This window comes from Halichoeres trimaculatus, unplaced genomic scaffold (assembly GCF_033239565.1).
Source record: "Halichoeres trimaculatus isolate MK-OKI-2021-1 unplaced genomic scaffold, fHalTri1.1 fHalTri1_scaffold_11, whole genome shotgun sequence".
Classification (NCBI taxonomy): domain Eukaryota; kingdom Metazoa; phylum Chordata; class Actinopteri; order Labriformes; family Labridae; genus Halichoeres; species Halichoeres trimaculatus.
The window spans coordinates 28,257,038-28,280,939 of NW_027437189.1; the positions used below are offsets into that span (position 1 = coordinate 28,257,038).

The 23,902-nt window shown below is 41.0% G+C and overlaps 1 protein-coding gene, 1 long non-coding RNA gene, 8 other non-coding genes and 1 pseudogene across 10 annotated transcripts in view; 2 read left to right on the forward strand and 9 right to left on the reverse strand.

Annotated features, from left to right (window-relative positions):
- ctnnbl1 (catenin, beta like 1) overlaps nucleotides 1-13,604 on the reverse strand; it is a 52,064-nt gene extending 38,460 nt beyond the window's left edge. The window contains exons 1-9 of the mRNA XM_074680586.1: nucleotides 13,397-13,604; nucleotides 11,818-12,057; nucleotides 10,732-10,838; nucleotides 10,438-10,574; nucleotides 9,961-10,061; nucleotides 6,882-6,975; nucleotides 2,312-2,403; nucleotides 1,570-1,642; nucleotides 27-85 (exon numbers count right to left, since the gene is read on the reverse strand). Coding sequence (XP_074536687.1) covers nucleotides 27-85; nucleotides 1,570-1,642; nucleotides 2,312-2,403; nucleotides 6,882-6,975; nucleotides 9,961-10,061; nucleotides 10,438-10,574; nucleotides 10,732-10,838; nucleotides 11,818-12,057; nucleotides 13,397-13,426 — 933 coding nt within the window. The 5' untranslated portion in view covers nucleotides 13,427-13,604. The remainder of the gene's footprint in view (nucleotides 1-26; nucleotides 86-1,569; nucleotides 1,643-2,311; nucleotides 2,404-6,881; nucleotides 6,976-9,960; nucleotides 10,062-10,437; nucleotides 10,575-10,731; nucleotides 10,839-11,817; nucleotides 12,058-13,396) is intronic.
- LOC141799938 (uncharacterized) lies at nucleotides 2,668-3,482 on the forward strand (annotated as a pseudogene).
- The window catches only part of LOC141798761 (uncharacterized), a 43,447-nt gene continuing 32,523 nt past the window's right edge, over nucleotides 12,979-23,902 (forward strand). The window contains exon 1 of the long non-coding RNA XR_012599191.1: nucleotides 12,979-13,110. This is a non-coding gene — a long non-coding RNA (uncharacterized LOC141798761). The remainder of the gene's footprint in view (nucleotides 13,111-23,902) is intronic.
- trnar-ccu (transfer RNA arginine (anticodon CCU)) lies at nucleotides 19,439-19,511 on the reverse strand. The gene has a single exon. It is a non-coding gene; the product is annotated as a tRNA-Arg (tRNA).
- trnar-ccu (transfer RNA arginine (anticodon CCU)) lies at nucleotides 19,886-19,958 on the reverse strand. The gene has a single exon. It is a non-coding gene; the product is annotated as a tRNA-Arg (tRNA).
- trnar-ccu (transfer RNA arginine (anticodon CCU)) lies at nucleotides 20,332-20,404 on the reverse strand. Its single transcript has one exon. It is a non-coding gene; the product is annotated as a tRNA-Arg (tRNA).
- Nucleotides 21,328-21,400, reverse strand: trnar-ccu (transfer RNA arginine (anticodon CCU)). The gene has a single exon. It is a non-coding gene; the product is annotated as a tRNA-Arg (tRNA).
- trnar-ccu (transfer RNA arginine (anticodon CCU)) lies at nucleotides 21,774-21,846 on the reverse strand. The gene has a single exon. It is a non-coding gene; the product is annotated as a tRNA-Arg (tRNA).
- Nucleotides 22,220-22,292, reverse strand: trnar-ccu (transfer RNA arginine (anticodon CCU)). Its single transcript has one exon. It is a non-coding gene; the product is annotated as a tRNA-Arg (tRNA).
- Nucleotides 23,111-23,183, reverse strand: trnar-ccu (transfer RNA arginine (anticodon CCU)). The gene has a single exon. It is a non-coding gene; the product is annotated as a tRNA-Arg (tRNA).
- On the reverse strand, nucleotides 23,558-23,630 carry trnar-ccu (transfer RNA arginine (anticodon CCU)). The gene has a single exon. It is a non-coding gene; the product is annotated as a tRNA-Arg (tRNA).

The window sequence follows — 23,902 nt, forward strand, 5'->3', positions numbered from 1 at the left end:
AACAGAGAGTAAAGACCAGATCTTACAGAAAGCTGCTGCAGTAACACATCAATGCCATCCATCTCCCCCAGTAGTTCTCTAGTATCTGTGGAAAAACAGAAAGACAAAGAGATAAAAATGGAGGAATGGGACAATGGGGAGATTAAAATGAGATTGCTGTAAAAACCAGACATGAGAGCAGTGAGGAGGGAAAACAGTAAGATTTAAGTGGCTGAATGACAGAAGGTAAGAGAGACAGAGACAAAGACTGGGATGGAGTGACAGAGGTGTTACTAAGATATATGATGAGCACAACACTGACAAACACACTGGCCACGAGGGATCTCAGGAGAAACAGTATGTAGAGAAATGAGGACACTGGAATACATCTATGTCTGAGTATAAAATGCTTTTCAGCAACACAACAGAAGTCTGCTTCCCAGTGACCTCAGATGGCAGTGAGGACCAAAATCCCTGAGGCTCCATTCATATTTTTGGTTTAAAAACTCACATTTTTCAGTGTTTATACTAAGAATCTACACTTCAACAACAATTGGGATCCACTAGAACTAAGACATTTGGAAGTTAACAGACACCAATTCAATGTGAAACCTCTCGTGTTTGAGTTTATTGTGTAACAACAGAAGCTGAGACTCAGGTAAATGGTTACCTAGTTGTCCTGATCTGTTTGAAACCAACATAAAACCATCTGTTTTAGAATATCAAAGCTGGTTCATCTTTTTTCATTGCAGTTTGCTTACATCAGCTTTATATGACCCAGAAAGTGCTCTTTGCTCCTCCTTTGTCTTTCTCTGATCAATTAAGTGTCAATAACTTACAGCAGAGTTTCATCTGAGAAATTGTAAATCTACAGGGTTTTAATTAGTTAGAATAAATTGTTGTTCTCATTTGCTGCATGAAGTAATTTTACATATAAACCCTTCAGAGCGGCTTTTTAAGTCAGATTTGACGAGAAGCAGTGATAATTACACAAATTAGCATATCAAGGATTTTCCAAAATTGTCATATTTTAATAGCAGTTATGTAGATTTCTCTTTTTCTTACCTCAAGTGAATGACAGTATTTTAATAAGGAACATTATTCACATAGAAGACATTTTAAAGTATTATTTTGTTTTTGAAGGGCAGGGTGGAGGGGATTAATGGAGGCAGCACTGCTGAATTAGAAGGGAATGAGTGTAAAGTGAAACACAACCTCCTCTGAATATGAATATGCCTTGTACTTCTAATGAGAACCTGACCAAGCACCTGATAGTCCTGTGGCTATCTGAGGCATTACAGAGTTTTAGTGAGGAAGAGAAGGCGGGGTAGACTGCAAATAGACATGAAGAGAGGGATGAAAAGAGGTGAGATGAAGAGTGACAAAAAGAATGGAGAGATGAAAAGTGGAGAAATAAAAGATGGGGTGTGTCATTAATAATAATAATTATGTAGACGACAGGAAAAGAGGAAGAATCAGGAAACACTAAATTTCTGTCTGTTTGAAGAGGCTGAGGGGGGAGGGGGCAAAACACAGAAGATAAATTAGCATCATTTGGAAACCAGCGACCATTCAGTGAGACACACTTACTGTCATTGTTTTGCAGCAAGATAGCCAAGATTTCACTGCAGTACAACTTGTTAGCATCAAAAGGCATCTTTGCCTGAGGAGGGAAAAAAGAGAGCAATTCAAATTACCACTTATCTTCAGAAACTTTGTTCGACAAAGACCTCAGAAAAGTCTCAGAAATGACAAATGTACTACAGAAAACATGTTGTTTTCAGCTGTGAGCAGAGATTCAAGAGAAACAACTCTTTTTCTTAAAAACAGGGATATCTGTGCAGATATAGTCAACATTTCTTGCACTCATTTTTTAATTATTAACAACCTAAAAGATGGAAAATAAAGTTTCTGTATAAATAACTGTTGCCATAAAGACACAGGTAGGTACTAAGTGCTAAAATCTCCTCTGGAGCATGTGTATGTATATGTAAGCATCTGACTTACCTTAATAACCAGAAAAGAGTAGCTTAAATTATCTTTTGCAGTGAAAAAAACAAAAACTGTGATGACAGGGTGCATTGGAGAAACCAAGTGAGGTATTATGAAAATCCTCATGGCTGAATTTTAGAATTATCTTAAAACTGAGCAAGTAAAGGGATATTTCACTGTTTGTCAAATTCCTTATTATACCGACAACAGCAACGCCATTTAAAAATAACTTTTAGACCAATGTTAATATAAATGATATCAGTAACTATTTTTTTAACATTTGGAGTGCAAGCAAGACTTTAAATCGTTGGTCAATTAAAAACTGTCATCACACTCTTACCTTGATTCTCTTCAGCAGCCACTGCATGAGTCCCTGCTGAGCCGCCTCTGTGCAAAGACCTGGTCTGAACTCGGCCATATTTTCTATGATAGCTGGAGAAAAAAAAGATAATGTTGCAAAAATTTAAAACAGAATTTTTAATCCTGGTGTCAGCCCTACTTAAGTAACTTTAAGCAGAAAACAAAACTCAGCACATATCCTCATTTCAGGTATGGGGCATAAAAATGTGATGTATATGTTCATGATCAAGCCTGACATGATAATAAGACATCACATGTAAATAAGTAGTCACAGCCTTTCCCAAGAATCTTAAAATAGAGCTCAGGTGCATCCTGTTCCACCTGATCATCCTTGAGATGTTGACTGGAGTCCACCTATGGTAAATCCAGTTGATTGGACATGGAAAGGCACACACCTGTCTATACAAGGTCCCACAGGTGACAGTGCATGTCAGAGCACAAACCAGGCATGAAGTAAACTGAATGAGTTGTAGACTTCTGAGACAGGACTGTCTCCAGGCACAAATCTGAAAAAGGGTACTGAAAATTTCTGCTGTGTTGAAGGTTCCAATGAGCCCAGTGGCCTCCATCATCTGAAAGTGGAAGAAGTTCAGAACCACCAGGACTCTTGAGCTGGCCACCCATCTAAACTAAGCAATCAGTGGCAGAAGGGCCTTAGTCACAGGGGTGACCAAAAACCTTATGATCCCTCAGTCAGAGCTCCAGTAATCCTCTGTGGAGAGAGGAGAAGATTCCAGGAGGACAACCATCTCAGCAGCAATCCACCAATCAGGGCTGTATGGTAGAGTGGTCAGACAGAAGCCACTCCTTAGTAAAAGGCGCATGACAGACCACCTGGAGTTTGCCAAAAGGCACCTAAAGGACTCTCAGACCATGAGAAAGAAAATCTTCTGCTCTGATGAGATAAAGATATAACTCTTTGTTGAGAATTCTAGGCGTCACATTTGGAGGAAACCAGGCACCACTCATCACTTGACCAATACCATCCCTACAGTGAAGCATGGTGGTGTCAGCATCATGCTGTGGTGATGGTTTTCAGGGGCAGGAACTGAGAGACCAGTGGGGATTGTGGAAAAAATGAATGCAGCAATGTACAGAGACACGCTGGAAGAAAACCTGCTCCAGAGCACTTTGACCTCAAACTGGGGTGACAGTTCATCTTTCAGTAGGACAATGACTCTAAGATCACAGCCAAGATATCAAAGAAGTGGCTTCAGGAATTTGCAAAAAAAAAAAGGGGGAAAAAGCCATTTTCATGTTGTCATTAACGGGTGTTTTGTGTGGAATTTTGAGGAAAAAAATAAAACAATTGTCATTTTGAAATGCAGCTGTAGCATAAAATGTGGAAAAGGTGAAGTGCTGTGAATACTTTATGGATGCACTGTATATTTAATCCATTAGACAAGACCAGGTTCAAGCAGTCCACCATGAAGAGTGGAATCTGGGATCCTCCTGAAGGGCCCCACAACAAATCCCGTGGAAGCAGAAGCATAATTTGAGTGCCCGCTGTCAGCTACATACAGCTAGAACATGACACTGACATTCCCACAGGACACTGTGCACTGTACATTTGTCTGGAGCTGTCACTCAAAATGCGTCCAACCCAAACAAGTCTTCAACACAGGTGCCTGGACATGAGAGAGAAATCTCTGGGGATTCTGCGCATGATTGACTGGGGAAAACTACTAATACTGTTCTTATTTATAGTAAATTCTATCATATAAGTCTTTTATATGTCCCAAAGTAACACACAGTGATTCTACACAAAAACTCTTTGCAAGAGGAGAGGTGTGAAACATTCGTCTTATAGAAGTCTGCCTGCGTTCTGTTCAAGGTACTTCTAATATTATCATAAGAAAGCTGTCTCTTTCACATGATATCTCTATCAGAGCAGACTGCAGCAGGAGGGGACAGAGGGTGGAGAGAGACTGCAGGTTGGTGGTAATGAAAGGAATGAGAGGATAAAAACTTGGGGGAATAGAGGGAAAGATAATAAATGAAGAGGGAAAGCAGAAGGGAGGCAAAGGGGTTGGAAGACAAGCCAAAGATGAGGAATGGAAAGCTGAGGGAATGGAACAAGAGGATAACAAACATACATGGAGGAGAGGGTTGGGAGGGAATAAAAGAGATAAGACAAATAAAATAAAAAAGGCCCAAATCTGGAGAGAGCGGCTGCAGATGATAGAGAAATGTTGAGAGAAAGATGGGGAGGTAGGGTGCTGAGGGAGGGAGAGGAAGGGCCTTTATCAGTGATTCAAACAGAGCAGACAGACAGCATCCTGGAGGACAGAAGGCTCAGAGCAGAGAGCAGCCAAGGCAGACAAAAGGCTTATTCAAGCTTGGAGAGCTCCCTTGATAACACACACATACACACACACAATCTTGAATAGCACCGCTCCCTTGATATAACCCACACTTGCACACAGAGCCAAACACACACCTAAACAGCTCTCCTGATACTCGGCCTCAATCTGGCAACAAAGAAAATATCATCTCAGTAGACTCATTCAACACAAAAAGAGCTGAGGCAGAAAAGTCTGATTCATGAGAGGCTAAATACAGAGACCATGACTTCTCAAACTATCTGCTGGCCCCTGCCCTCTCCGAGACCTTTTCTGAATGCTGTTTAATCTATTCCACAAACACTACAACTTCTGAGGCAGACTTTAGAAGAGTTCACAACTCCAACAGAAAAAAATCCTAATGAGACCTTGAAAGCTTCCCTTCACTGTCACTGAAAAAGTCTAGGACGCTTGGCAGCAGGGGGACGAAACGTTCAGCTTAAAGAATACAAATAAAGTCAGTTTACTCTGTCTGTGTGGTGTCAGAGCCTGCTCCAGGAGGACTCCTCTTCACTGCACTTGTTTTAACACACCTCCCTTCTCTGTGTTTAAAAAGTGTGATAAAAAACTCTTTCTGCTGCTGTCTTTACTCAAGCCTCTGCTCCGTCATGTAACGCACTAAACTCCTGACAAAGCACACCATCCACCTCTGGCCGGGGTGCAGCACAAGTTAATGGGTACCATCATAAATATCGTTAACTAGGATGTAAACAAGCACAGATGAGGGATGGCATCTCATCGCTGCAGTTTTGCAGCACACTGATCTTTAAAGCAGAGATAAAGCTGTATGGTGACCACATCTGTTTAAACTGTTAAATAACCACTCAAATGGAGCAATGCATGTCCAGCACAGGCATGTGGATGCAATGAAGGCCAATGGCAGGGAGTAAAAGCTCTGGTAGCAACACTGCAAATCAACTTGATATTTATGAGAGATGTCAACACCCACCCTCAAATTTAGGATTATGTTTTTGCTCACAATTAAAATTTAAAATTTTGCAGCACCACATTTACTGTGAGATCAACCTCTGCACCTGTGGTTTTTATTATCAAATACAAGAAATCAGCCAAGAAATCCAAATGTGTTGCTTCTGAGTCTGGAACAAAATCCAATCTACTCCATTTTTAGCTGTATAGCACCTTTAAAAACAAATTTACAAGATGCTTGACAATAAAACACTCTACAGTTAAAAGACATAGATAAAAAAGATAAAATAATCCATAAAACAATGTAAGAGAAGTAAAAAGTTAATAAAAAGTAATACAATAAAAGTGGGCTTCAAGAAGAGATTTAAAATACAGTAAATTGCTTTTCTTGTCATGGGCAGCCCTGACGTTGCGATCTGAAGTTTTCAAGTTGAATTTTGATCTGAGTTTGACAAACTGAATTTGAGCAACTTGAATCTTTTTGCTGTTGAGTTACGAAATTTTAATTTTTGGATCTGAATTTTCAGTAGGTGAATTCAGGAGAAATAAATTCAGATCCAAAAATTGATAGCAAAATAATTCAACACCATGAATTCAGTGGTGGATTTATTTCAGTATTTCACATTCAGTGGCTGTTAAACTTCAAACTATTATGTCTCTTTTTTGCTTCCATAGATACTGAGTTTGGGTGTCTAAGATCCTCTGGCAGGGAGCTCCAAAGCTCGGGGCCCAAATAGAAAAGGTTCAGTCTACATTTTGAAAAAAGCCACAGGCAAAGAAAGGACAATCTTCGTCAACTCAAACTTCTTGCTTGCACACTGAAAGAAACATGCCAACAATGTGCAAATATTCCATCAGTACATGGTATAAACACTGGGGTACTAATAGAAGTTTAAGTGGCTGCTGCACAACAGGACAGCGACAGTCTCGTAAGCACATCTGTTCAATATTTCACACCTTTGTTTGCCAGTATAACTGGTTTAGGATTCTGTCTGAGGGATAATGAATGTTTAAGCACAGAGCGCCAAGTTTTCAGCTGTCTAATTCAGATAAACTCTAAAAACACTGAGCAGGTGGCAGCAGCATGACTGCAGCCAACCTGGAGAAAACCGGTTACAGGAACAGAGTATAGAGTGTTCAAAAACAAAGACGTGTTGAGAGTGAAGCTGTGACTATGTTCAGCTTTAGACATCAGGTGATAATGATTGTCTTTGTTCTTAAAATAACTTGTGAAGAAAAACTGTTTTTTTAAGTGTTAGAGCCTGAGTGCACATCTCTTACCCAGTGTGTTGAAGATGCCGTCAGCCTCCTCCTTCACCTGCTCATCCAGCCGATCCATATTCTGCACCAGCAAGGCCACCACCTGACCCTCCAACTACAGACAGAGAAAAACTATGATGAAATCAGGATCCTGAAGCTACTCCAGGGAATAAAAAGAGAAATCCAAGTTAAATTCAGAAAAGAAAATCTTTACACCGTAACTGTTCATTGATATGAAAAATTGAACATTTTCAATCAACCTTTGAAATCACTGTCCTGACATCAAAACATTTCAAATCCACCAGCTTCTAACCTTCCAGCCATTTTGAAAGTCAGTCCAATCATTCCTCAGCTTTGTGGTTTGCAACACGATGCAGTATGTCAGAGGGAAACTCCCTTTGAAGAGAAATTACACTGCAGCAGGAATAACATGGATGTTCACCTTCAAGCTTTGATTGGAGCAACAGAAACCTGCTTACAGTTCGAGCTTCACCGAGCATGTTCCTGTGTTATCAGTCAAGTCAAGATTTGAGACTCAACCAAACAGAGCTTGCGGGGTTCCAGTCGGCTGGATAAAAGTACTTTTTACAGATGAAAGAAGACGGACAGTCGACACAGATCTATGAGCCTGCAGAGACCGTCGTGGATCATTTTGATTCATCTTATCAAGGATACCACCTGGCCTTCTGGCAACAAGGACAGAGGAGCTGGAAGCATTACAGCAAAGAGGAGAGACAAATGGATTCAACCGAGCCTTGCTGCCCTGAAACTGTTTCCCTTGGAAGAAGTTGTAAAGAAAAATGGGGTAATGGTCGCTTCATTGCATGGTAAATGGACTGCATTTCTATAATGCCTGTTTCCAGGGAGCTTTGCAGGGCCTCATGGGCTTCTGTTTGACCATAACAATGCATTCCCATCAACATATGACTGTTATTCTGTGAAGGGTCTTTGAAGCTTATCCAACAGTCTGGAAACAGCCATCAAACAAAAGAAAACCTGAGGAAGACGCTCAAAGCATCTCAACAAGATATGTTCTTAAAACAGGTTTCCAGCACTGACTGTGAGTGAAGTGTGAAGTGACACTGCGTATGCTCCTCAGATTGTGAGATGAGAAACCATAAGACCCCGCAGCTGAAGGGTAGTGGGAGCCACACCCCATTAACAAGCACAGCAAATGCTAACAAGCTTCTGTTTTACGCAATCTTACTACAAGATCGAACATTCAGCCTTTGATTGTTCAATAGTTAGCAAGTCATAATAAAGTAAACTGACTGAATCCTAAGACCTTACACATTCTAGCAGGTTGGAGGATCATTGTAGGTAAAAAGGTCCTATCAAGTAAGTTGGTTTGTCTGTTTCTAAGGTAGCCTCTGTGCGGGTTTGTCTGAATCACTCAGTCATTATAACACTATTATTAAAAGGCAGCTACTGTGTGCCCCTGTAAATTTGAGTTTAAAGGTTTATTTCTGATTAGACAAGCACCGATCGATTAGTGACAATTTCCTTTATTTCAGGGGATCAGTGATCAGCCGATCCTTACATATGAAACTGATCTTACATACCTCCAGGAAGGTCTGACAGCCAGCCATTGTTGCTTTTTGCTCTGAGACCTAAAACTCAGGACACTTTATTGGTTGTTTAAGTTAAGACATAAAGATTTTATTGTTTCAGAGGTATTATTCAATGATTTTCAATAAAATAAGATTGGAACATTAAGGGTGCTGTCAGTTATAAAAAAAAATAAAAAATGAAAATATGTAGCGGCCCAAATCGGTATCGGCAGGTCAAGCTTTTTAAAGATCTGTGATCAGCCAGAAAATGGTGATCAGTGCACCCCTATTTCTGACTTCACATTTCTGTGTACAAAGTATTTAAAATCATAATGTATTAAGGTTTACATTCTCCGATGCAAAAGCAAATTACAGTTAATTAGATAGGGAAATGACTTTCAAGTTCAACTAAAACTATCTGAGACCGAGGAAAATCCAAAGTCTTGGGCAGCCCTAAAACCTCAACAACAGATCTTGCTCATCACGCAAGTAAAAATGCTTTCTTATACAGTTCTTCTTGTCATCCAGTGATTAGATTTCAAGTTTAAGTATACCAAGTGTGACTTGTTGTATTTTCTCTTTCCCTAAACTCTTGAGTTCAAATAGATCGTCAGAATCTCACACAGACAACCAGTAATTCACTGCTGTTTCAAAAAACTTTGAGAATCTTTGACGGATGCTTCGGGCCAAACTTGGCAAATTCAGGCAAGCAGAGTTGATGAGAGGTCACGGTGACACTTTCTATTATAAGTGTATCAACACATTATTGTAGTTTGACCTTTTGTCTGTGTAGCTCAAAATGTCACTCCACATAATCAAGAGTCTCAAAACCGTACATCCCACTCAGGATAAGACAAAGAAACAGGGAGCAAGACGTAGCGTTAGCTTTGAATGTAGTCGACAGTGAAGGAGGGTGACAAAAAAGCCTGAGATATCTAAAAAAAGGAGTGAGAGAAGATGCTATAATTGCACGGTTGGCATTACACTGGAAATTAACTTCTTTCTACTGATTAACTTCTTGTCACATTCAATATTAGAACTCAAATTCACTTAATTGCCAAAACAACTAATACTTCCATATAGCCAAAGGAATAAACACAAGTTCAACCCAAATAATTGGGCTCTGACAGAAAGCACAGTGTAGTTGTATATATTTGCCCCAACTTAATTATAACATTTATTTTCTGTCAGATAATTTGTTTTAATGTCAGTGTAAAGAAAAATAGATTAGAGGGCTGTTTCATGATTTTTTTCTTCAGCCTAAATTTTCAGTTGAATAACCTTAGATTAGTCTTTTCAGCAAATGAAAAAAAAGGTTGTTATATTAATATAATACTAGACTGAAGCAATGGTATATGAGAGCTTGTGGTACAAAGAGATAAACATCCTGACATGTCTGTCATTCAGTTACTGAAGGCCTTGCAAATTCATTCACACTGTTAATCAATCCCCTCTGATTGATTAAGACACCACAGCCAAGAAAGTAGAGTTGTCTCCAAACTGCTGTTTTATCAATATTTTTTAAAGCATGTTGTGAATCCTGAACTTACCAGGGCATCTATGAGTACCTCCGCTCCCTCCTCACTCTCATGGAGAGTGTCGATATCTGTCAGCTCCTGCAGCAGGTCCACCACTGCTATGGCAACATGTGGTAAAAGCTAAGGACAACTGCTTTCAATCTCTTGTTTTTGTACCTGACTGCACAGTCAAACTAATAACAGATCACATAAGAAAGCTCAAAAGCCAGTCATTGAAAAATTGTGAAACGTACATTTAACTAGCACAGTGGAGAGAAAATTTTACTATTATACAATAAAGTATCAAAGTTTGACTTTGTCAACACTAGGAAGACTTAATTTTCACAGTTTAGGGTTTTTTTCAGTCTCTTATAGGATTTTTCAATAACACTAAAAACACACAGAGCAACACCAGAATTATCCCTTAAAGACAGTTTTAAATATATGAATAGATAAAAAGAAAAGACTTAATATATTAAAAAAGTAAAAAATATGAGCAAAGGATATCAGTGTTCTCGTGACTGAGGAGGCCCAGCAGTGAGTGGACAGCGTTGAGCTCCACCAGCAGGTGATACAGGTCTGGTATTGTGGCGATCACATGCATTTCCTGGATAATGTCGTTCAGATCCAGCTCCGACTCCATGAATCTGGTTTTAGAAGCATAATACTTTGGTTAGTATAACAATCAGCAAAATTCCATGAGTATATAAACAGTGGCCTAGATGACTAATTTAAGTATTTCAGTTATTTAAATATGCATAATCAATACAGCAAAATACTGTGAAAGCCAAGAGGAGGACTTACTTTTCAGGGTTGTCAGGGAACTTAATCCTCAGTTCCTGATTTTTGTACGACCGTTTCTCGAAGGTCAAAATCATTTTCTTCACTGAGCTTTCATCAACCGGTTCTGCCTGTTTCAATAGCACATGAGAGAAGAAGAGGGTAAGAGAGGTGTCAAAAAAGTGAGACAGAGAAAACAGAAAAAAAGTCTTCAAAGAGGTTGCTCCAGACAGAAAAGACATCAGAGTCAAACTAATTATGTGAGCGGAGCAAAGACGCCAAAAAGTTTTCAACAATCCAGTGAATGTGAGTGCATTTCAGTGGAAAGGAAATGTGTTTGACCTCCTGCTGGCTTAAAAGCCCTTTTAAAGTGCTGGAAAGATAATGACAGGTTAGGAAATTACAACTCTGAGAAGCTTTGGACATGGTGAATAAAGACTTGGCACAAGAGCAAGACAATAGACATCAAGTTTTTTTTTTTTTTACCCTACTTGGTCAGAGCAACAGTGGTTCTGAAAACTCTAGTGGTACTTAAAATCTGAATTCAATATTCCAGGAGTGAAAATGTGGCTGACTGCAGCTCTGCTTAATTATCTATCTTCATTTCAACACACTGACTCTTGAGTCATTTGCTTTTTCTCTTTTGAGTTGTGATTGATATGACAGTCAAAATGGGAGCTTATTATGGACCATTTATATCACAGGTATATCACATTGCAGAAAAACACATATTTGTATCACAGTTCAAAACTTAACCAATGATGAACCTGAATAAAATTTGTCAAAGCGAATTTTACCTTTTACCTAATTTAACCTTTGTGCATGACAGAGGTAAAATCTGCAATGCTTAATATCATTGTTATTTATTGTAGTGATTTTACAATTCGGATGAAAAAATAAATGTTTATAAGAAACATAGGCTGTGTCCCAAGTTGCATACTTCTGCACTTACTATTTTGAGTGCACAGTGTAAGCTGTGTACTTCAAGCAAATGTACTTACAGACAAACACGATTTGAGACACAGCCATAGTCCTCTGTCTCTGTGCTGTTTAGAGTTTTAGACCCTTTTGGTGAAGGGTCATTGATCATGATTCATATTTCCCCCCTACCTCAGGTTCTTCCTCATCCTGATCCATCAGTTTGTCAAGAATCTTCTTCCGGTCTCCAGTCAGCTCCTCTGTCTCCCTCATTTCACCTCCAACTTCTATTCCGGCAGCTGCTGCTGCTTCTCGGTATCTGGCCATCTCTCTGGCACTAAGACCCTTCTGCTGCTTCCCTCCTCTGGAGTCCTCATCTCCTCCTGCTGATCCTCCATCCTCATCCCTGGGACGTTTTGCTCCTCTATCAGGCTGCACATTGAAAGGACATGTTGAAAATGAATAATGTACACCAACATCTGGGTTGTTTGGAGATGTATCAAATAATTTTTTTATGAGCATGCATTTTCTAAGGCTTTTCAGTCATTAAATAGACAGAACTTAAAATTCCACAGATTTCTTAACACAACACAATACAAAATATGAAACAGCACTGTTATGAGGAACATATGTATCTGGTGCTGTTACTGGCAAGACAAGCAATAGTGAACACTACTACAAAACTTAAAGTAAGCAACACTTGTGCCAGGGTTTTCCATAGATCATTTAGAACTACTAGAACTACTACTACTCGCTGAATAAGCAGACTTCTGTCTGGCAGTTGGTGTTCAGCAGGTATTCAGAGAAAATGACTGTGACAGACTAATTCACAAGGTAAGCATGTTATGAATATAGGACTCCATAAAACTTGTACAAAACAGGTGAAAAGGAAAACCTGACTCTAATTCTTATGAAGGAAACAAAGGGGGTAAAATATAAAATGCCTAACTGAAGTTAGCAAAATTAGACAACTATGAAATATAGGAAGTAAATTAGATTATAAATCATCATCCGAATGTGAGTGAAAGAGACTTACACCATGAAAAGGGAAAAATATTGAAAAAGACTTAGATATGTTAGCAAATTCACAAGGATACGATGGTATAACCATAAACAATAAGATTGGCTATGGTATAAGTGAGGATGGTATGTTGTCAGAAGAGCATTGACAACATATGTATTATTTTATTTAAATGCGGCGTTTTAGACGGCTTGTCTTTCTGCCGAATTTACACAAAATATGTATGACCGGTAAAAGGTAATTCAAAGGTTATGGAAAATGTGACGTGAATAGAAAATTCCGGATTACATCACTTGTGATACATTTCTAGGGGGTTTGGCACACACAGGTGTATTCAATCGGGCAGTTTTCGGCCAAAAAAAATCCTTACTCTGTCAAATTACGTTAATATCAAAGGGCCATGCATCGTAGTTAAAAGCTCTCGGTGTACCAACTTTGGACCCTATTAGGTCTTGTAATTACAGGTAAGAGTCGCAGCCTCTCTTCGCATGTTTTGCAGACAACTGGTTAGCACCCTAATAGTTAGCACATAACCGCTAACGCTATTAAGTAGTTGTTGATACACAAAAGCAGCTTTACATTATTTAGCGACGGTTCGTCTGACAAAATGGATAGAACGACGAGAGAAAATTTCAGTGGGCTCGGGAACATTAAAACTCCTCGCAGAGCCAGTACATTCAATCCGATGAATGAAGAAGGTTTAGCTAACCTACTGTTTCCGAGCGCCAGTGAGCACAACAAATATGTTACCTGATAGTTCAGGAGCTCTCCAACATCCATATCTCCGGGTTAAAAGCCTTACCGAAAAAGTATTCTGCTTAAGTTTAGCAAAAGAGTGAAGAATTCAGTTAATATCTCTCCTGCTAACAGCTAGCTTTCGCTATACACATGCTTGCCGTAAAGCGTTTTGGCTCACTGTTGTGGCAAGATACTGTCGTAAACGCTAGACCCGGCCCAACGGCTTCCACACAGAATGTGAGCTTCTTTTCCTCATCCCGCTCTGTTTTATCTTTGCACGGTTCTCAAATAGTTTCTGAACAAAAGTGTTTCAGTACATTCAACAGGTCTATCCTAAATTGTGATTGTCATAAAGAATTTAAATTGAACACGATCGTTCTTCAAATACTGAGTCACACCCTGAAACATAACTACCTGCATTCAAATGAATACTTGTGTGACCATTTGGAAATTAAATTATGTAAAATGTAAACATAAAATTGTTGAACAGAAAATTTAATTCAACTCCCACCTTAAAGGTTGTTCAATGTTAACCAAAAATCAACCCACAAACCTTGCATGACAAACGAAAACGCAGAATATACCTTACAATCATGTTAGTTCTCTAAAAGGCATTCAGACATCACTGGCCCCATAAAGTCCACTCAATGACACTTCAGGGGTTGCGTTTTCATTCTGTAAATTTGAAGGGCCAGTGTTGGGAATTACAACTTTGAAAATAGAGGCACCACTAAGTTATTGTTTTCCAGTAACAAGTAATCCACTATTTCAAGTTGTTAAAACACTGTTGCCATTACAGTTACTAACAGTAAAATGTAGCGCATTATAATGCACTGCCACTGATATTTAACAGCTATTATCCAACCAGGCTTACTTGCTCAGCCAGACACAGGGCAGGAGCAAGTTTTTTTTCATTTTAGTTCTGGTTGTTCTTCTTTCGAAGGAAGAAAGGACAGACACATTAGTAATGATGACTGGTGGAGTACAATTTCATGGCAAGCCAATCAGTGCCAAAGCTCAGGAAGGTTGTTGTTGTTGTTACAAACCTCAAAATGCTACAGACAGCTACACAAGAGAAATAGATGCTACAAGGGTGAGTCTGGAGCAATCTTTTGAGTAAAAATTGACGTTGTCAAGATGGAGGTACAGACGCTATTTTAGCAACACTGATGTAAAAGGCAAGAACATACATTATGTATACATTAAGTGTATATTATGTTCCATTGCAAAACTGGCTCAAAAATTCAGTCTTTTACAAATTTAAAGGTATTTTTTTATTTAAAAAGTGCAACAGTGCATTTATTACTTTACTTGGCAACTAATTACATTGATGAAGGAGTAATCCCATTACCAATTCAGTGATTTTTGGGGTGAAAATTAAAGTAAAAGTAACTATAACAACAACAACTGCAAGTATAACATTACTTTTTCAATAGTAATTTGCCTAACACTAAGGAGGGCACCCAGGAGGGCTTCTAACTACTACACCCATTAGAGGGGCATAGTTGGGTTCTTTTTTTTATTTGTGATATTGTAATTTTTTATTATTATTGTTATTATTAGGGATTTCATTAACTTTAAGATTTTATAGAGGATGTTTTTTTTAATAGCATCCACTGTTGGGCTTTAGAAATACCCTCTTTTTCATTAAAAATGCTATGAGGAGAATCGGTTTTAGTTGGACTGCCTGGCCCAGAGTCACGCACAGTGAGGTGTGACTTTTAACCAGGGATTTGTTTGTTTTGGAACAAACTTTCTTTGTTCAAGACATTTTTTATATCGGAAAGATGTCTCAGTAATGCATGATGTTAGTGAATCCTGGTCATGCTGTGTCAGTGCTCTTCTACCAAGCAAAGCTTGTGTAATCTCACTCTTGAATTTATTTATAGACTCTAAAGTTTGAACAGACCACTCCAGAATAACTGCTGCATGTGGATTGGAGTAGACATTGTCACAAACAACTTAGCCCTCTCAGCCTTCAGCTCGTTCTGTATCACTCTCCCGTTTGGCCTTCTTCTGCACTTCTATCCTTTTTCTGTCTGACAGTTTGGGTCCTGCGTCAACCATCAGAACAAAATTAATCTAAGAAGTTGTTTTCAAGCAGTGTAAAACTAGATCTCTTTTCTCACTTCTAAACTTCATCAGCCAGTGTGGTGTTGTCATAGAGACTTGGACGTGCCGTAAATCAGTCTGGTCCTGCTCGACCTGATTGGGAAGCAAAGAAGTAGCATTTCAAAATAAACTACATTGGAACCAATAATGTCATCTTAAAATGTGGATTACAATCAGGTATATATCTATAAGGGAGCATTTTCAAGATCACTTTCAAACTCCTCTCAGCCCCTTTGAATTAACAAGAAAATAATCCAAAAGGCACCTTTCTTTATATTACTCACTTGAGGGGTCTTCTAGTGGACATATTTTATAGAAAAGTTTCTTGTTAGGCATCCAAAGGGTATTTCTTGTTCATTATTTAGTCTATTTTGTATTTGGTTCTTAGGTAGAAATATTTTTTGCCCAAGTTTTTCAAACAATTGTGCCCAGTTTCTGGAACAAATGACAAATTATTGTTTCAGAGATTACTCTATGATACCACTGTCCTACACCAAGACACGCAGGCAGGTGCATATCTGTTTTGTTCCTTCAGTTCAAAGAACATTAGGGCTGGGACAATATGCTTTTCTCCCAATTTGATTCTTTGACAATTTCTTCAGGTGCTGATTCAATTTCAATTACAATTTTTCAATATTTCAGATTTTTCCTTTTTTTTTTTTTTTTTTTACATCATACCATGTAAAGACGTTGAATGACGTTTACAGGATAAATCAGGAGCCATATTTTCCCCAAAAATGCACCTCACGTGATAGTCAGTTATCAAGGGTTATTTATTTTATCTGACATCTTCTCTTTATTTTCCAAACCAGCTTATGAACAAATACTGAAATGAATAATTTACATTAAAAACAAGTTCTGTTTTGTTTTATTCTTAGATAATTAAAAAAAAAAAAATCAAAAGTCACAATTTCCTTTGCTCTGTATGTAGGTGTGTATGCCCATTTTTTATTTGTGTGTGTGTGTGTGTGTGTGTGTGTGTGTGTGTGTGTGTGTGTGTGTGTGTTTGTGTGTGTAAATACTCCAATTTATTTGATATAATATATTCTGAATGTTGTATATTACATTGGAAAAGACAATTATGTGTAAAATAAAATGAATAAATTGAAAATCTTAACAAAAAATCCCAATAATTGATACTTCTTTTTTCCCCACCCAAAGAGAACATGTTGTACTCAAAGTAATATAACCCACATGTTTCTATCCCTGTGAGAGATCCTTCAGCTCATCTGCCAATAAAAACTAAACCCACTTGATAGTTCAAGTAAAATCAGACATGACTGTCCTCATCAGACCTTGCACATGAAATCCTGGTCTCAAGGGCTCAACTTTTCTGTATTCATACTCAGAGAGCTCTATGCCAAGATGGCTTATTGTTTAAGACAGGCAGAAAATCACCTTTTCAATGGGCATCAGTGGGAGATGTACGACTGGTGCATGGTGTGCAAGCCTCCATTGCCACTTCTATCCCTACCCAGTGATCTGTGACAGTAAAGCAATAGAAACAACATTTAAAAGGAAGGCCACTGCCAAGCAGTCAAGCTTGACATCCCAGCAAACACAAGGGAAAGAGCACTTGATCAAAGGAAGGAAAGAGACATGGGGTGAAAGAGTAAAAAACTAGTGCAAGACGGGTGAAAACGAGAAATTTATATGGAAATCCTATCCAGGGATTACAGGCTGAAGACAGCTTCCAATGAATACAAAGTTTGATTGAGAAAACTGGAGAGCTTGCTCTGAGGTTTTTGAGACTTGGGCTGAGAGGCACACAACAACATGAAAATGGAAAAGTATTGAACGATACATAGTTCATTTAGAAAAGTCTAATTTCAAGAAGACATATTATCTAAATAAAGATAGTAGGGCTGCTTGATATGGCCAAAATCCAATATCTCGATATTTGTAGGCTATATCTTGATACACGATACATATCTAGATATTCAGATTTCTCCTCTAAATCACATGTTAAATCCAACCCTTTGATGCATAAAATGACATCATTATAATGATTCAAGCAGACCTTTGAATTGGATTTTTAAAACTTAAATGCAAAAAGTGGAAAATCTCAATCAGGTTAAATTTAGCAAACCATTTATCTTACACCGAACGTTACATATTTTTAGTTCCAGCAAAATAATTCATTCAGATTCATTCAACTGGTTGATTATATTATATTATATTATATTATATTATATTATATTATATTATATTATATTATATCATATTATATTATATTATATTATATTATATTATATTATATTATATTATATTATATTATATTTTACTTTCAAAATATGAACTAAAGTTAGAGATAATATTAATTTTATTTCCATAAATCAACAACCTGGATAATGTTGGTCATGCTGAAAGGACTCCAGTGACTTCTGTCTTTCAGCCTGGGGTCTGGTCGAATTGTATTGGATTTGGGTTTGTCTTCTGATAATATCCCAGCTAGCAGCATTTTGGTATTCAGCTGTAAAATAGCGTCAAACTCATCTCTCGTCATGTTTTGAGCAGTACACAGCTGAACTGCTGTAATCGAATGGCATTCGGAGAGGGTGGGCAGAATGCGCAGAAAAGCGAAAGTGAAAGTTAAAAACATTCTGCATTTGTTTCTCGTTGTGGAGAGCTGGAAGAGAATCAGGGATCAAACAGGCAGCAAAGCAACCCCAAATGAGCGGCAAGCCCCAGGAACCTGCAACCCGAGACTGATAAGACGTGCAAGCAACTTTTCTTCTCTCCTCTCCTAATATCATAACATGCATGCGCAGGAGAATTTTTCTGGGTGGGCGGGGGAGCGTGGTGCTCGCTGTGAGAGGAGCACCGGCTGAGCAGCAGAGAGTGAAACGAGCGAATCACCGAATAGATTTAGGTTGTGACGTCTGAAAACATTTAGGTTACTGTTTATACTGGATGATTGCAATATATTCGTTTTATACATCTCATGTGCAAAACCCCGCGATACATCGAGTACACTCGATATGTCCCCCAGCCTTAAAAGACAGTAAACACTATCACCTCAGATAAACAGTGTCACAATCGTTTCACTTATGAAAGCAATGAAGTTCAGGAAAGGACCTACAGAGACAGTAAGATAAATCAAAATATTTGTGTTCTATTCAAATATTATTGATTTTGGTTTAGAAATTATCTATTGCAGCTAGTTTCCAATTTTTAAGTCTTCCATAACATCAGCAAACTCTGAATGTTAACTATGAAAAGAACATTGTAGTTTACAAGAAAGATATTCTGTTCTTTGTAACAATAAACTACATGTAATACAACACTGAACAAGTCATTTTCAAGGGGGCCAAAGCAAAGTTTGTAAACATAAAAGTGACCAATAAAACCTTACACATATAAAGCTTCCGTTGAGAAAACGCACACAGCATAGTGGCAGCACAGCTTAGGATAATAGTCCTTTGCTGCGCCAGGAGCCAGCTGATTTGTGCGGATTTGTGAGTGGCCTGATACTGCAGGTGCAGATGTGCAGCCCTCCCTAGCAAATATGAGTCTGATTGATCTATGTTGCTCTGGGTGGGCAGTGCTTGTCTGGGGGTAACATGTTGTAGAGGCACATGCTTTTGGCACATTGTCCACGTTCAACGAGACAACAGAACATGCAGAGAAAAACACCAGTGTGTGTCAGAGAACGCTTGTCAAGGCCAGACTACACAAGGAGCCAGCCTGCTGATCTGTGCAGATTTGTGAATGGCCTAATACTGCAGGTGGCCCCCTAGCAAATATGAGTCTGATTGATCTATGGTGCTCTGGGTGGGCAATGCTTGTCTGGGGGTAACATGTTGTAGAGGAGCCTTTGTTGTGTGCTACTGGTCCAACATGGTCTTTGTACGAAAATTGTCCTAGCAGAGGATGGTTTCGATCCATCGTCCTCTGGGTTATGGGCCCAGCACGCTTCCGCTGCGCCACATTGCTGCAAATCACCCCAGATGGGACTTGAACCCACAATCCCTGGCTTAGGAGGCCAGTGCCTTATCCATTAGGCCACTGGGGCTTGCACAGACATTGTTTTGGCACATTGTCCACATTCCACGAGACAACAGAACATGCAGAGATAAACACCAGTGTGTGTCAGAGAACGCATGACAAGCACAGACTACACAAGGAGCCAGCCTGCTGATCTGTGCAGATATGTGAATGGCCTGATACTGCAGGTGGCCCCCTAGCAAATATGAGTCTGATTGATCTATGGTGCTCTGGGTGGGCAATGCTTGTCTGGGGGTAACATGTTGTAGAGGGGCCTTTGTTGTGTGCTTCTGGTCCAACATGGTCTTTGTACGAAAATTGTCCTAGCAGAGGATGGTTTCGATCCATCGACCTCTGGGTTATGGGCCCAGCACGCTTCTGCTGCGCCACTCTGCTGCAAATCACCCCAGATGGGACTTGAACCCACAATCCCTGGCTTAGGAGGCCAGTGCCTTATCCATTAGGCCACTGGGGCTTGTAGAGGCCACATTTGGCACATTGTCCACATTCCACAAGACAACAGAACATGCATAGAAAAACACCAGTGTGTGTCAGAGAACGCATGACAACCCAGACTACACCAAGGAGCCAGCCTGCTGATCTGTAGAGATTTGTAAGTGTCTGATGCTGCAAGGGACCTCCCTGACAGATGTGAGGCTGGTTGATTTATGGTGCTCTGGGTAGGCAGTGCTTGTTTGGAGGAAGCATGTGGTAGAGAGGCCTTTGTTTTGTTCTACTTGTCCAACATGGTCTTAGTACGAAAATTGTCCTAGCAGAGGATGGTTTCGATCCTTCGACCTCTGGGTTATGGGCCCAGCACGCTTCTGCTGCGCCACTCTGCTGCAAATCACCCCAGATGGGACTTGAACCCACAATCCCTTGCTTAGGAGGCCAGTGCCTTATCCATTAGGCCACTGGGGCCTGCAGAGGCCACATTTGGCACATTGTCCACATTCCACAAGACAACAGAACATGCAGAAAAAACCCCAGTGTGTGTCAGAGAAGGCATGAAAGACCAGACTACACCAAGGAGCCAGCCTGCTGATCTGTGCAGATTTGTGAATGGCCTGATACTGCAGGTGGCCCCCTAGCAAATATGAGTCTGATTGATCTATGGTGCTCTGGGTGGGCAGTGCTTGTCTTGGGGTAACATGTTGTAGAGGAGCCTTTGTTGTGTGCTACTGGTCTTACATGGTCTTTGTAAGAAAATTCACCTAGCAGAGGATGGTTTCGATCCATCGACCTCTGGGTTATGGGCCCAGCACGCTTCTGTGCGCCACTCTTCTGCCAATCACCCCGGATGGGACTTGAACCCACAATCCCTGGCTAAGGAAGCCAGTGCCTTATCCATTAGGCCACTGGGGCTTGTAGAGGCCACATTTGGCACATTGTCCACATTCCACAAGACAACAGAACATGCGGAAAAAAACACCAGTGTGTGTCAGAGAAGGCATGAAAGACCAGACTACACCAAGGAGCCAGCCTGCTGATCTGTGCAGATTTGTGAGTGCCTGATGCTGCAAGGGACCTCCCTTGCAGATGTGAGGCTGGTTGATCTATGGTGCTCTGGGTTGATCTATGGTGCCAGCCTGCTGATCTCTGCAGATTTGTGAGTGCCTGATGCTGCAAGTGCCCGCCCTTGCAGGTTTGAGGCTGGTTCATCTATGGTGCTCTGGATAGGCAGTGCTTGTTTCAGGGTAACATGTTGTAGAAGGGCCTTTGTTGTGTGCTACTGGTCCAACATGCTCTTTATATGAAAAGTGTCCTAGCAGAGGATGGTTTCGATCCATCGACCTCTGGGTTATGGGCCCAGCACACTTCCGCTGCACCACTCTGCTGCCAATCACCCCAGATGGGACTTGAACCCACAATCCCTGGCTTAGGAGGCCAGTGCCTTATCCATTAGGCCACTGGGGCTTGCACAGACATATTTTTGGCACATTGTCCACGTTCCACTAGACAACAGAACATGCAGAGAAAAACACCAGTGTGTGTCAGAGAAGGCATGAAAGACCAGACTACACAAGGAGCCAGCCTGCTGATCTGTGCAGATTTGTGAATGGCCTGATACTGCAGGTGGCCCCCTAGCAAATATGAGTCTGATTGATCTATGGTGCTCTGGGTGGGCAATGCTTGTCTGGGGGTAACATGTTGTAGAGGAGCCTTTGTTGTGTGCTACCGGTCCAACATGGTCTTTACATGAAAAGTGTCCTAGCAGAGGATGGTTTCGATCCATCGACCTCTGGGTTATGGGCCCAGCACACTTCCGCTGCACCACTCTGCTGCCAACCACCCCAGATGGGACTTGAACCCACAATTCCTGGCTTAGGAGGCCAGTGCCTTATCCATTAGGCCACTGGGGCCTGCAGAGGCCACATTTGGCACATTGTCCACATTCCACAAGACAACAGAACATGGGGAAAAAAACACCAGTGTGTGTCAGAGAAGGCATGAAAGACCAGACTACACCAAGGAGCCAGCCTGCTGATCTGTGCAGATTTGTGAATGGCCTGATACTGCAGGTGGCCCCCTAGCAAATATGAGTCTGATTGATCTATGGTGCTCTGGGTGGGCAATGCTTGTCTGGGGGTAACATGTTGTAGAGGAGCCTTTGTTGTGTGCTACCGGTCCAACATGGTCTTTGTACGAAAATTGTACTAGCAGAGGATGGTTTCGATCCATCGACCTCTGGGTTATGGGCCCAGCACGCTTCCGCTGCGCCACTCTGCTGCCAATCACCCCAGATGGGACTTGAACCCACAATCCCTGGCTTAGGAGGCCAGTGCCTTATCCATTAGGCCACTGGGGCCTGCAGAGGCCACATTTGGCACATTGTCCACATTCCACAAGACAACAGAACATGGGGAAAAAAACACCAGTGTGTGTCAGAGAAGGCATGAAAGACCAGACTACACCAAGGAGCCAGCCTGCTGATCTGTGCAGATTTGTGAATGGCCTGATACTGCAGGTGGCCCCCTAGCAAATATGAGTCTGATTGATCTATGGTGCTCTGGGTGGGCAATGCTTGTCTGGGGGTAACATGTTGTAGAGGAGCCTTTGTTGTGTGCTACTGGTCCAACATGGTGTTTGTACGAAAATTGTACTAGCAGAGGATGGTTTCGATCCATCGACCTCTGGGTTATGGGCCCAGCACGCTTCTGTGCGCCACTCTTCTGCCAATCACCCCGGATGGGACTTGAACCCACAATCCCTGGCTAAGGAAGCCAGTGCCTTATCCATTAGGCCACTGGGGCTTGTAGAGGCCACATTTGGCACATTGTCCACATTCCACAAGACAACAGAACATGCAGAGAAAAACACCAGTGTGTGTCAGAGAACGCTTGTCAAGGCCAGACTACACAAGGAGCCAGCCTGCTGATCTGTGCAGATTTGTGAATGGCCTAATACTGCAGGTGGCCCCCTAGCAAATATGAGTCTGATTGATCTATGGTGCTCTGGGTGGGCAATGCTTGTCTGGGGGTAACATGTTGTAGAGGAGCCTTTGTTGTGTGCTACTGGTCCAACATGGTCTTTGTACGAAAATTGTCCTAGCAGAGGATGGTTTCGATCCATCGACCTCTGGGTTATGGGCCCAGAACGCTTCCGCTGCGCCACATTGCTGCAAATCACCCCAGATGGGACTTGAACCCACAATCCCTGGCTTAGGAGGCCAGTGCCTTATCCATTAGGCCACTGGGGCTTGCACAGACATTGTTTTGGCACATTGTCCACGTTCCACGAGACAACAGAACATGCAGAGATAAACACCAGTGTGTGTCAGAGAACGCATGACAAGCACAGACTACACAAGGAGCCAGCCTGCTGATCTGTGCAGATATGTGAATGGCCTGATACTGCAGGTGGCCCCCTAGCAAATATGAGTCTGATTGATCTATGGTGCTCTGGGTGGGCAATGCTTGTCTGGGGGTAACATGTTGTAGAGGGGCCTTTGTTGTGTGCTTCTGGTCCAACATGGTCTTTGTACGAAAATTGTCCTAGCAGAGGATGGTTTCGATCCATCGACCTCTGGGTTATGGGCCCAGCACGCTTCTGCTGCGCCACTCTGCTGCAAATCACCCCAGATGGGACTTGAACCCACAATCCCTGGCTTAGGAGGCCAGTGCCTTATCCATTAGGCCACTGGGGCTTGTAGAGGCCACATTTGGCACATTGTCCACATTCCACAAGACAACAGAACATGCATAGAAAAACACCAGTGTGTGTCAGAGAACGCATGACAACCCAGACTACACCAAGGAGCCAGCCTGCTGATCTGTAGAGATTTGTAAGTGTCTGATGCTGCAAGGGACCTCCCTGACAGATGTGAGGCTGGTTGATTTATGGTGCTCTGGGTAGGCAGTGCTTGTTTGGAGGAAGCATGTGGTAGAGAGGCCTTTGTTTTGTTCTACTTGTCCAACA